General features: G+C 36.4%; 1 protein-coding gene across 4 annotated transcripts in view; it reads left to right on the top strand.

Annotated features, from left to right (window-relative positions):
* The window catches only part of fndc3ba (fibronectin type III domain containing 3Ba), a 158,531-nt gene that overhangs the window by 111,368 nt on the left and 33,315 nt on the right, over positions 1-13,848 (top strand). For all 4 annotated transcript variants that reach the window (XM_067362243.1, XM_067362246.1, XM_067362245.1 and 1 more), the window contains 5 exons: positions 4,101-4,258; positions 5,245-5,304; positions 7,058-7,196; positions 10,965-11,018; positions 11,360-11,484. In XM_067362243.1, the coding sequence (XP_067218344.1) occupies positions 4,101-4,258; positions 5,245-5,304; positions 7,058-7,196; positions 10,965-11,018; positions 11,360-11,484 (536 nt within the window). The remainder of the gene's footprint in view (positions 1-4,100; positions 4,259-5,244; positions 5,305-7,057; positions 7,197-10,964; positions 11,019-11,359; positions 11,485-13,848) is intronic.

The following is a 13,848-nucleotide window of genomic DNA, read 5'->3' on the forward strand; positions in this document are numbered from 1 at the left end:
ATCAAATGAATGCAGCCTTGGTAAGCATAAGAGACTTCCTTCAAAAACATCCCAAAATCATACTGACCCCACAATTTTGAACAGTAGTGTGTATACTTGCGAAAATATACCTGCAGCTTTATAAATGGGAGAAAATGTGGCATAACATGCAGGTGTACAGAGGAAATATAGCATGATGGATGCAGGCAGGTAGGGTGGAAAACATCTGCGGCTTAATGTGTAATGGAAGTAATTGACTTCAGTTTGCCCTCATCCTCATCTCTGCAACAACCAATAATGGAGCTGCCTTTCTTGATCTTAAAGTGGAGTGTTTCACAGAGTCGAAACACACTGGATACAACAGACTGGGTCCAAATCTGTTGTATGGCTGAAGTTGAATGGCAAGTGGTGTTCTCAACATCACAAGCCATCTACCACTTCATGCACTCCAACTTCTCATTCTGCAGCACAGGATTGAGACATGGTCCAAAGAAATACAGCACTATGAGATTTATGGCAGTTTTTACAAATATAACCAGATTTAGTCATAATTTACAACTTTGACCAGTTGGTGGCACTGCACTCAAACATACCTTACCCCAAGTGCATGTTATTAGGGCCACATACTAAACTTCACTATCAAATCTTTGCCAAGACAGAGCATCACTTCCTGTTTGGTGTCCTTACCATGAACTTTGAGTCACGTTTTTTTTTTTTTTTTTTTTTTCTTCAAATAATGCATGCATACATAGGTGCATTCACACACTATCTTTCAAAAGTTTGGGTTCGGAATTTTTTTTAAGAATGCAATACGTTTGTTCAACATAGATGCATTTAATTGGTCAAAAGTGACAGTAAAGACATTTATAAATTATAATGTTACAAAAACTTCTAAATAAACGTTGTTCTTTTGAACTTTCTATTGATTAAATAATCCTGAAAACGTGTCCACAAAAATATCAAGCAGCAACTGTTTTCAGCATTGATAATAAGAAGAAATGTTTCTTGATCACTACATTTTAAAATATATTCAAATAAATGTGCCAACCCCAAACTATTGAACGGTAAAGGTCTCTGAGCTTGTCACTTTTGTGAAAGTATCTCTGTGAGAAAGCCGGGTCTGATGGCAGCCAGTTTGTTGAGAACATATTGCGGTAGCTTCAGAAGTGCCAGTGGCAATGCTAGCTGAGCACATCTGAGAGCAACAACCATAGCTTTTCCACAGACAAACTTTATGAGGGGACAAACAAACATTTGAGAGGGGATTGGTGAGCTGTTTGGTTTTGGCATTAAATTGCTTCTGCCTGACTGAAGGCAGAGTGAGACATCTACAGACATTATACCCTTATACACAGTGTTACACTGAATGACCTGTTAACAGAGGAGTTATAGCCGCTCTGCCTCTTTCCGTTTGCACCTTCATTTCTGTGTTTGACATAAATAGTTTTGCAGAGCGATAGAGTGGTTCAGATTGCAGGCCTAAAAACGGATGGGTATTAGTATTACCCATTTGTTCCCAGGTTGGGTTTTCTAGAAGAGCAATTTTTGATTTATGGATTACATAAAGTCTGTGGTTAAAGAGATAGTTCACTCAAAAATGAAAATTATCCCATGATTTACTCACCCGTCAATCCATCCTAGGTGTAAATAACTATCCTTTCTCCTTTTGAAGCAAAAAAACTGCATCCATCCATCATAAAAGTAATCCTGGGGGTTAATAAACGCCTTCTGAAGCAAAGCGATGGGTTTTTGTAAGAAAAATATCCATATTTAAAACTTTATAAATTCAAATAACTAGCTTCCGCCGAATGACCGTACGCGTACTTCGCAAGTTGACCTGCGCCAAACGAATAATCCTCTGAGGCGATGTATGACGCAGGATGTAGGAATAGCGTAAGCTTAGACGCCTCTCACAGTTTAAACAAATAGGGCTGTGCAACAAACTGAAGCTCCTCTCCTCTTATATCTACATCCCCTGACATTTCTCAGGTGCCCAAGAATCAAAAATTGAATTTACCTCGGCATAGTTGAATAACAAGAGTTCAGTACATGGAAAAGACATTCATTGAGTTTCAAACTCCATTGCTTCCTCCTTCTTATGTAAATCTCATTTGTTTAAAAGACCTCCGAAAAACAGGCGAATCTCAACATAACACTGACTGTTACATAACAGTCGGGATCATTAATATGTATGACCCCAATATTTGCATATGCCAGCCCATGTTCAAGGCATTAGACAAGCCAGCCAGTATTAACGTCTGGATCTGTGCACAGCTGAATCATCAGACTCTATGTAGGTAAGCAAGCAAGGACAACAGCGAAAAATGTCAGATGGAGCAATAATAACTGACATGATCCATTATAACATGATATTTTTAGTGATATTTGTAAATTGTCTTTCTAAATGTTTTGTTAGCATGTTGCTAATGTACTGTTAAATGTGGTTAAAGTTACCATCGTGTCTTTACTGTATTCACGGAGACAAGAGGCGTCGTTATTTTCATTTTTAAACACTTGCAGTCTGTATAATTCATAAACACAACTTCATTCTTTATAAATCTCTCCAACAGTGTGTAATGTTAGCTTTAGCCATGGAGCATAGCCTCAAACTCATTTAGAGTCAAATGTAAACATCCAAATAAATACTGTACTCACATGATCTGAAGCATGCATGCCGTATGCATGACGAACATTTTGTAAAGATCCATTTGAGGGTTATATTAGCTGTGTGAACTTTGTTTATGCACTGTTATATAGTCAAGAGCTCAGGGGGGCAGGGAGCGTGAAATTTAAAGGGGCCACAGCCTAAATCGGTGCATAGTTAATGATGCCCCAAAATAGGCAGTTAAAAAAATTAATAAAAAAAAATCTATGGGGTATTTTGAGCTGAAACTTCAGAAACATTCAGGGGACACCTTAGACTTATATTACATCTTGTGAAAAAACGTTCTAGGACACCTTTAATATTTCTCATTTTAGACTTCTAATTCATGACTGGTGTTTTGCTCTATCCTTTGAGCTTCTGCATTTGTCATTACGTCATGCGTCATTTCAAAGGTTGCTCTTCCGCCGGAACTCAACTTGTGTATGGCCATCTGCCGAAAGTTTTAAATATGGATATTCTTCTTACAAAAACCCATTGCTTCACTTCAAAAGGCCCTTATCAACCCACTGGAGCTGTATGGATTACTTTTATTATGGATGGATGCATTTTTTTTTTTTTTTTTTCAAAAATGTGGCCCCGCCATTTACAACCATTACAAAGCTTGCAGGAGCAAAGATATTTTTAAATATATCTCTGATTGCGTTCACCTTGAAAGAAGATGAGGTTGAGTAAATCATGGGATACTTTTCATTTTTGGGTAAACTAACCCTTTAAAAGTTGAGATGTTTTTGTTTTATGTTTGTACAATATTTTTTTTAAACAGTCACATTAAAGTCTTTTTGAGTCGTTTCTTACCTAACATGGTGAACAGATTCTTTTCTTTTCTGTTTTTTTTTTTTTTTTTTTTTTTTTTTGCAGGTCTATAATCCTGGTAGGTTTAGCAAATTAATAGTTTCAAAGTTGGGTTAACTGTATGCTAACCTCATAATGAAATGACAGTCCCACAAACTCTCTTCAAAATGACTTGCTCCTTCCAATTTTGTCTTAAATTGGATTTGGCTACTTTACTGGAGCTCTTTGCAGCAACATTTGAAAGCTGTTTTTGAGAAAATCACTGTGTTTCTAAAATGTCTTTCAACTGTGAATTCATAGTCTTGGATTATAACAACAATGATTTGTTTTTCCAGCATGTTTATACAGTGATGGTAGACAAAGTCGTTTTTGATAGTGGCATGTCCTCCAGTATTATGATCATATTAAATGAGAGACAAAATCGAATATTTGTATACAATATACAAATATATTAATAAGGAATAAATTATGACAAACTTTTTCTTGAAAAAAATAAATTAATGACCAGTAATGGCAACTAAAATATACACCTTGTTTACATTTACAAATTGTATCCTTGTTCATTGTTTAAAAGAATTCATTGACTTGTGTGCATCACCTACCCACAGATTCAGAGACACTTGATATGCTTGATAATATCGTTTCCGATTCGTTTGCTGCACAGGCTATTAATATCCAGGCACGGACAGCTCGACTGACTTGGGCTCCACCAGCAGGCCTCCAGAACAGAGACAGGCACAGTAACGGACACCCCTTTACCTGCAGCTACGAGGTCACTCTCTCAGACAAGGGTCGTAATGGCCAGTACCGTGTCATCTATAGGTAAGATAGACTGGGGTATATAATCACAGAGGAGCTGTGTAGTCTGCTCAGAATCCTTGAGAAGTCTTTATGCTCTCATAAATTAACCTCATAAGTGTTCACCACAAGGGAGACAAGACTGCATCATCCATTGAGCAGAAAGAATCATTGGATGCAGCCTGTTCTCCCATCAGGATGTGTATGATTCAATATCCAGAGAGCAGACAGGAAAGATAATCAGACCCCTCACACCCTGTCATCACCCCTTTGAAGAGTCTGACGCTTGAAGCATGACTCCAGACTAACATATGAGAGCAGTGGTGCTTGTGAAAATTATAAGAAATAATATTATCATTATTATAATATATTATATTATATTGTATAAATATACAACATTTCTGCCAAAATACCATACTACAGTAAATCCGTGGATAAAAAGAGTTGTGATATGCGGACACCTTCTAATTTGTTTGTGCATAAATATATTTTTCCTGTTTTCCTCACCAGTGCTGTTTATAATGCATGGATGTTTAATATGGTTTCAACTTGCATATTAAAGTAATTTGCCCTTCCCATAGAGGTTTATGTAACAGAAAATGGGATGCACTACTCGTGTTGCGTTTAAATTTGGTTTGCGCAGCATTTTTCAATTTGGCCTCACAGTCGGGTAGCTCTGTTCCGGCCCACTTTTGAATGTTTGCCTTTGTTTGTTTCCCACACTCAAAAAGAAAATGACAAAGCATAATCTAAAAGAATAGGGCAATTTCAACTTTAATGTGACTTAAACAAAATAACAAAATATAGTTGCACCAGCAGGAAAAAATGGTCGCACGAAACCCTAAAATCTATCAAGCCAAAACCACTCAGTTTTTTTCCTTGGCAGTTGAGTTCAGTAAGAACTGAACAGCATCCCTTATGAAAGTCAATTTTGCACTTTGAACAGCACCCTAACTCTATTGCTGGCATCCATTAAGGTTAGTAACCATCATGTGTGTGTATCTTTTTAGTGGAGAGGAGTTGGAATGCAATTTAAAAGATCTCAGACCAGCAACAGACTACCACGTAAGGTAAGGGCTGTCAACTTTTTTTTCTTAGAATCTGCCATGTGCAAGAACATGTGCTTAGAGTAGTTCAAACTATTACTGTAGAGTCCATTTTCCCAGAAATTCATGCTATTTCAGATGAACAGTATTGTCATACACAGTTTTCTGCAGTTTTCTCTTCTTCTTTTTTTTTTTTTTATCAAAGTAAAGGGCGCCTGCAGGATTTTATCTCTGTACGCACAGAACTAGTCGATATTATTATAACTAGTGTTATTGCAATTATTGTTGTTGTTACATTTAATTTATTGCCATACTTTAATATGTAAATTATATTATCAGAAAACTAAACACATTTAGCGTTGCCAGGGTTTTATTTGTGCTTAATGGATAAGAAAAAAGAAAAAAAAAAAGCTTAACCTGCCACCTGTTTTCGACACTCTTGATGCTTTGAATCTTTTCCCGAAAAAATCAGAGAAAAGCTTCAAAGATTTAAAAGGTTTCATTTCAGTAGTTTTAGACCCTTTGGCAAATTTTTCAATCAAGTTTAGCTGTTTTAGAGAGCATTTACTCATGTTGAGCTTGGTTTTAAACATGAACTATCTGTAATGTCACTTTTTTGTGTGTGGAAAAAGCACCAATTAAACAAAACTAAACTAGCCAGTCAGATTTCATTGTCACATTTGACTTTACAACACATAAACGCACACCTTTTATTTATTTTCATTCTCTCTTGCTTTCTCAATATGTCATGAGTGTACACAGATAGATTAATGCTCAATTAAAAAAAAATCTAAAAATAAAAATGGCATTAATTAGTGCCCTCTCATGGTACGCACAGTGCGTACAGCCATGTTGCTGAAGGCACCACTGATCGAAGTTAACGTTAATGGAATATTAGTCATAATTTTTAAATTCCACTTTTGTTTAATGTCATCAGCTCTACCTAAATGTCCCTCTAATGATCTGCCTGTTACCTGTGATTAATTGAGCTAAAAGTGCTGTGCATCACAGCGCTGCAAAGGTCGAGCTTAAATATGATGCATGTACTGGTCCTCAAAGAACCTCTCAAGTCTACATCTGATGTAATCTTTGCAGCCGGGGATAGGCAATGCTAGTCTGTTCTGTCACCGGGAGCTCTTGTTAATGGAGAATCCAGTGCTCCTCCTGAATCCTCATTAAAACGCATTGAAATTGTCAGCTGAGTTTTCGGTCGAGCTTTGAACCCTGGCAGCAGTGGGACTAGTACCTGAATATATGTTATGATTAAGGGATAGTTGGAGACTCTCTGTCTCTGCAGTCATATGTGACCCTGAATGTTCCATTTGCCCCTAAGAGTGATTATTTTTTTTGCTCTTTATAAATCTGAGTGACCTGTTGGGAAATGTCATGTGTGGTCAGATAAATTTTGTCCCACCTTTTCCAGCACAGGAATAAGCAATGAGGTGAAGTGGAGTGCTTTAAGACTTTAACTCATCCTTTTTTAAAAGCAATTTCCTGGAATTGTAAAAGCAATGTGCACTCAATCAGAAAATATATTGAACTTTTGATTGTAGTGTAGTGGAGTATTGAACAAGGCACAGCTGTGCTTTTGTTCCTGTAACTTAACTGGTGCTAGAAGGTCATGAGTTTGATTACTTATAAAATTTACACCTTGAATGGCACCAAGTTTCTTCAATGAAAACACAAAAAGGTTATTTCCCCCCCCATGTTTTCTGCTATAGTGTAGATAACTTTGAATTAACTATGCCTTCTAAATGTATGTGTTTGTCTTTCACAGAGTGAATGCTGTGTGCAATTCTGTGAAGGGTTCGTGCTCTGAGGTAGGGGCCTTCACCACCCACAGCAGTACCCCAGACTGCCCACTGCCCCCTAAACTATCCCACCGCACAAAGAGCACGCTTACCCTGCAGTGGAAGGTGAGACTGCTGTTTAATCTCATTCTAGTATGGAAGTTGAAGCCGTAGTCAAATCATTTCCTAGGCATCAGACATATAGGACTAATTTTGTTAATTCTTCACATTTTAGCTTAAAGTTTGTATCGTTTTATTACAGATGAGAGCCTAATGAGCCTGGTAGATTTAAAGGAGATGTTCGATCCTCCTGAAGTATTAAAGAGAGAGTTCACCTAGAAATTAAAATTCTGCCATCATTTACTGATCCTCTTGTTCTTCCAAGCCTGTACTTTATTTCTTCTCTGGAATATGAGAGGAGGAAAAAAAAAAGATGTTCACGCTGCTCTTTTCTTTACAATGAGAGTGAATGGTGACCAGAGGCCACAAAAAATGACAAAAAGCACCATATGCGTCCATATGACTCATGCGCTATTTCAAGCTTTCTGAAGGTACTGGTTTTTTTTTGTTTTTTTTTTATGTTTTAGAAAGTCTCTTGTGCTCAGGAGGGCTACATTTATTTGATCAAAATACAGTAAAAATAGTAATTGTAAAATATTATTAGGGGTTCAAGCACATAGTGCTGAAACCCTATTGTAATTGTCCGGATTTTTATTATTTTTCCCGTGCCGTAAAACTGATCGTGCAGCCCAAACCGTAAGTGCTAGAGACTTGAAACGTTGTCAGATGATAGTACAAAAATCGAGGAGAGGTTGACAAAGTATGACCCAAATCGGCCAATAGGTGGCACTACAGCGTTAAAAAGTAGAAAATCGGCAATAACTCCTAAACCATTTGTCCTAGAATCAAGTGTCTTATATCATTGTAATCCTTGGGTCAAGCCGGACAATATATATATATATATATATCTCCGATTGCATTTCCGCCAGGAAAAATTTTCGGCCATTTTGAATTTTGTCCAAAACATACTTTTGGGAACTAGTCCTAGGATTTTTGTCCGATCGGAATCAAACCAGTGTAGAAATGTTCTCTGGAGTCTGAATATCAATAATTATCGAGAGAAATTTGAAATTTTGATTCACGGTCGCTAGGGGGCGTAAAAATCTATGTAATGGGAGGAGCCACTTTTACTAAAATGGCTATAACTCGAGAACGAAATGATATATTTGCACCAAACTTGGTACATATGTGTAGGGGCTCAATCTTTGGTCACGATAAAAAAATAGCGTCGATTGGACACTAGGTAGCGCAATAACTTGAAAAAAACTTAAAAACGGCTGTAACTGAGCAACCGTTAGTCCGATTGACTTGAAATTTGGCATGCAGTGTCTTGGTCCAAGGGGGCATGAGGGTCTATGAGGACATTGGCGTATCTCAAAAAACATGGCCGCCATCAGCCAATGAAGTTTGAGCACCTATTACACAAGGTTAACAGAGGCCGATCGGAACGAAACTTAATGGGCATGTTCGTCACATCGTCCTAAAGGTCTGTAGCAATTTTGAAAGAAATCGGCCACAAGTTGGCGCTAATGAGTTTTACTCCTCAGTAATCACGTGGTGTCACAAAACCACACAATATGCATATCATTTGATAGATCTCCTCATGCTGAACAACTTTGCCTCAAGAACCAATGCTGTCAATCAAATCAAATTCATTAATTATTCACAAATATGTGAAAAACCTACTTTTGCGAACTAGTTGGAACGAAACCAGTGTAGTACAATTCTATGGACACTCTAGATCAATAATTATCAAGAAAAAGTTGAACTTTACCATTTCTGTTGCTATAACAAGGTCATTTATAAAATTAGCGTGGCAAAATGTACTCAAAAGCTTATTCCTAAATTAAAACTCAGAACTTCACAAAATTAAGTGAGCACATGCAGCATATGCCTCTAAAGAAGCATGCCAATTTTTATGGAGATCGACCCCGATCTGCGCTATAACTGTAAAAGCTTTAAAATACATATATTTTCAATGGTAAATTGCTTGTTTTGGCTGAAAATGGTCAATTCCTTCTATGATTTAGGTGTTTACATGCTTGCTAAATAAAACTTAAATATCTTTTAAACTTTAAAGTATCTTTTTATGCATATCTGCTTAAAGGTCTTAAATGCTTGAACCCCGGTAAATGCTGCTTGCAGCTTTAATTACAATTTAAAATTGCTTTCTGTTTTGGTGTAATTTAAAAAGTAATTAATTACTGGGATGGCAAAGCTGAATTTTCAGTAGTCATTACTCCAGTCTTCAGTGTCACATGACCCTTCAGAAATTATTCTAATATGCTGATTTGCTGCACATAAAACATTTATTTTTATTATTATTATTATTATCAATGTTGAAAACAGCAGAGAACATCATTTATTTGAAATAGTAATCTTTTGTAGCATTAAAAATGTCTCTAATGTAACTTTTGATCAATTTACTGACCCCAGACTTTTGATAGTAGTAGTGTATGTATTAAGACAAATTTTTACATAACTAGTATCACTACAGCATGGAATATATAGCACAAGTCATATGGACATGGTTATGGTGTGGTTCTTTCTTTCTTTTTTTTGAGAGTTTGACAGTCCCTAATCACAAATCATGTTCATTGTACGACAAAGAGAAGCTTAAACTCTCTGCCATCTTCTTATCTGTTCAGGATAAGAAAGAAAATTAAAGGTGCCATTGAACGTTTTTTTACAAGATGTAATATAAGTCTATGGTGTCTCCTGAATGTGTCTGTGAAGTTTCAGCATAAAGTACCCCATAGATTTTTTTTAATACATTTTTTTAACTGCCTATTTTGGGGCATAATTAGAAATACGCGGATTCAGGCTGCGCCCCCTTTAATTGCTCGCACTCTCCGCCCCCTCCCGAGCTCTCGACTCTATCATTGCATAAACAAAGTTCACACATCTAATATAACCCTCAAAATGGATCTATACAAAGTGTTCGTCATGCATGCTGCATGCATGCCTCAGAATATGTGAGTATTGTATTTATTTGGATGTTTACATTTGATTCTGAACGAGTTTGACGCTGTGCTTTGTGGCTAAAGCTAACATTACATACTGTTGGAGAGATTTATAAAGAATGAAGTTGTGTTTATGAATTATACAGACTGCAAGTGTTTAATAATGAAAATAACGACGGCTCCAGTCTCCGCGAATACAGTAATAAACGATGGTAACTTTAACCACATTTAACAGTACAACATGCTAACATTAACATTAGCAACATGATAACGAAACATTTAGAAAGACAGTTTACAAATATCACTAAAAATATCATGATATCATGGATCATTTTAGTTATTATTGCTCCATTTTCCATTTTTCGCTATTGTTCTTGCTTGCTTACCTAGTCTGATTCAGCTGTGCACAGATCCAGACGTTAATACTGGCTTGTCTAATGCTTAGAACATGAGCTGGCATATGCAAATATTGGGGGCGTACATATTAATGAACCCGACTGTTATGTAACAGTCGGTGTTATGTTGAGATTCGCCTGTTCTTCGGAGGTCTTTTAAACAAATGAGATTTATATAAGAAGGAAGAAACAATGGAGTTTGAGACTCACTGTATGTCATTTCCATGTACTGAACTGTTGTTATTCAACTATGCCAAGATAAATTCAATTTTTAATTCTAGGGCACCTTTAAGAGTTTTGGAAAAACATGAATGTGATTTAAATGATTGGGTAAACTATAGTACTTATAGATTTTCATGGTCCAGTACACAGTACATCCTGTTACGTCGCTAATTTTATCAGGAAATATGGTTTTCTTCCAGTTTTCCTTCTTTTTGTCTTCTTCTAATTTGTTTCTTTTTATTTCTCTCTCTCAGGCACCAGTTGATAATGGATCGAAAATCACCAGTTACCTTTTAGAGTGGGATGAGGTAATACTATATATTTTTTTTGTTCACAGGAAAGACTTTAAAAGGTTTATTATTATTATCATTGAGTTTGTTTTCACATTTTTAGTAAAAGGGCCTCATTGAACTGCATTTCAGCACTAATGACGTCTCTTTGACATCAGCACTGTTCACATTCACTCTATTTAAAAAGATTCATATCTGACTGATGTCTGTGCATTCTTCACAGACCACAGCACACTGTAGTCACTCATACATTTCTCACTCCAGCCATGATTACAGTGGTTTTTAGAAGCTGAATGGCTTCAGTGATTTTATGTAGTGTAGTGACTGAAATGTATGCATTACTCTACTTTATCTATTAGGGCAAAAAGAACAACATTTTCAGAGAATGTTACTTCGGAAGCCAAAGGCACTACAAACTCACTCATCTGTGTCCAGCCATGGCCTACACGTTTCGGGTGGCGGCACGCAACGACATAGGAATGAGGTATCACTGCAGAAACATATGCATGGCTTTTAGACTACCACTTTTGATGCACATCGTGGTTCATTTGATGGCAAAGTTTGGTTCTTTTGGATGATGTGAACACTGTTTTCTGAACTCAGGTGCACACCCACAGACCGTATCAGAGTCTGTTTGATAAAACTGTGTGTTTGTGTGTGCTCTCACTCACTTTCCTAACATGCGTGACTGATGCACTCCAAGCAGAGAGATGGTATATCTCATTTCTGCTTGCCTTCAAAAGAAATTGACTCTGGTGGTCTTGAGAATATTTGCTGTACATTCGTGGCAGATAGACACAAGTGCCGTTATGTGTGAAAACCAAAAATTCAAAAACAAAAAAATAAAAGAGAGTTGAGCAACGCTATGCAATTTACTCTCTTCTCTTTCATCTTTGTTATCAATCAACAAGGGTAAACGGCTGCTGCTTTGATTATGCAAATGCACTGTGGTTTGGACCCGAATCATATAATGTGAAAACAGTCCAGCGGTCACAGGGGGAGGGGGAAGCAATGGAACTCGGGTTCGGACCAGGCAATCAAACCAAATGTGAAAGCTCCTTTTAAACACATACACAAATACACTTTTGCTGCATCCCAATTTAAATACTCCCACTACACACTAAAACACATAGTATTTAATATGGGTTGTGTGTAAGCTGGGATACAGCCAAAGATCCTTACATTGAACAATGATTTGAGCTTTGAATTAGAAGGTAATATGAGTCGTACAGGATACATATTAATCCCTGTGTGTGTGACAAAACAATCCCATTATCCTTCTGTAATCTGATCGTATCACCATCCCTCAAGTCGTAACGGAGGAGCAAAGCCATAAAGTCACCTTGATGCAGAAGAACAGACAGCCAATGGAGCACTCTCTCTCTCTTTCCCCTCGTCTCTTTATTTTCTTAATTTCTCCATTTTACATCTCTCTTTCTTTCTCTCTCTCTCTCTCTCTCTCTTTATATATATATATATATATATATATATATATATATATATATATATATATATATATATATATATATATATATATATATATATATATATATAGTTTATTTTATGTATATAATATTATTATTATTTTTATTTTTTTTTTAAATGGAAAAATATCATGAATTGCCTTGCACCCAAATCTATAGAATATATCTATGAAATAAGTAATGTTGGTCCAGTGGGCAGAAGTGTTGAGGAAAGATGTTCATCACTCTGAATACAGCACCATCCCTCATCTCCTCCATCTCCTGACATTAATACCATAGACACATTCAGAGACTGAAGCAACACTGCTGAAATATGAGACTACCTCCAGCAAACCACCTTTCACCCAGTCTAAAGGGACTTTTTTTTTTATTACTTCCTTAACTGAAAGAAGCTCATTTAACATCTCCTGTTTCCCAGTGGCAGTTATAGACACTCTCACACAGTAAATACTGAAGGCTCTAGTAAACTTGTCACAAAGAGTTAATTGGAAGAAACTAGATTTAAAGCTGCTATCGAGAGGAGAGGAAAACTATTCAAATTCAATAAGTCAGCTTGGAAGTTATTCATATTGGAGCTGTGCTTAAAAATAAACTCAATCAAAGTGTCCACCCTTTGAGGGATGCAAATGAACACAGCTCTTGCAATAAGATGTTGAGGCTTTTGCAAAGTTTATACAAATCACACTTATACGATCTTTCTGATGGATAACCAAAAAACTAAAAACTCTCCATTTCTGGCTGTTTTACATATTTTATATATATATATATATATATATATATATATATATATATATATATATATATATAATATATATAAATATATAATGTAGTCAAACCAAAAACTATTCAGACATTTTTTATATTTTTACTAGTGGGTGCAGGACACTATAGTTCATTTATGTAAGTGAGGATAGTAAAATAAAGTAAACTGTGACATATTATACCCAAAAATTCTTCATACAGTGGACTACCAGTAAAACTGATAAAAATTTGGAACCAAAAATTGACACTTTGACTTGTATGTTTTGCTTAAAGGGTTAGTTCACCCAAAAATTAAAATTGTGTCATTTGTTACTCACCCTTATGCTGTTTCACACCCGTAAGACCTTCATTAATCTTCGGAACACAAATTAAGATATTTTTGTTGAAATTCGGTGGCTCCGTGAGGCCTGCATAGCCAGCAATGACATTTCCTCTCTCAAGATCCATTAATCCAAAACAAAATGCAAAAAATTCATTAAAGCATCAAAACTGCTTCAGGAAGCTTCGGAGTGTTATGAATCAGCATATCGAATCATGATTCAGATCGCGTGTCAAACCACCAAACTGCTGAAATCACGTGACTTTGGCGCTCTGAACCGCTG

This window comes from Chanodichthys erythropterus, chromosome 16, assembly GCF_024489055.1.
Source record: "Chanodichthys erythropterus isolate Z2021 chromosome 16, ASM2448905v1, whole genome shotgun sequence".
Classification (NCBI taxonomy): domain Eukaryota; kingdom Metazoa; phylum Chordata; class Actinopteri; order Cypriniformes; family Xenocyprididae; genus Chanodichthys; species Chanodichthys erythropterus.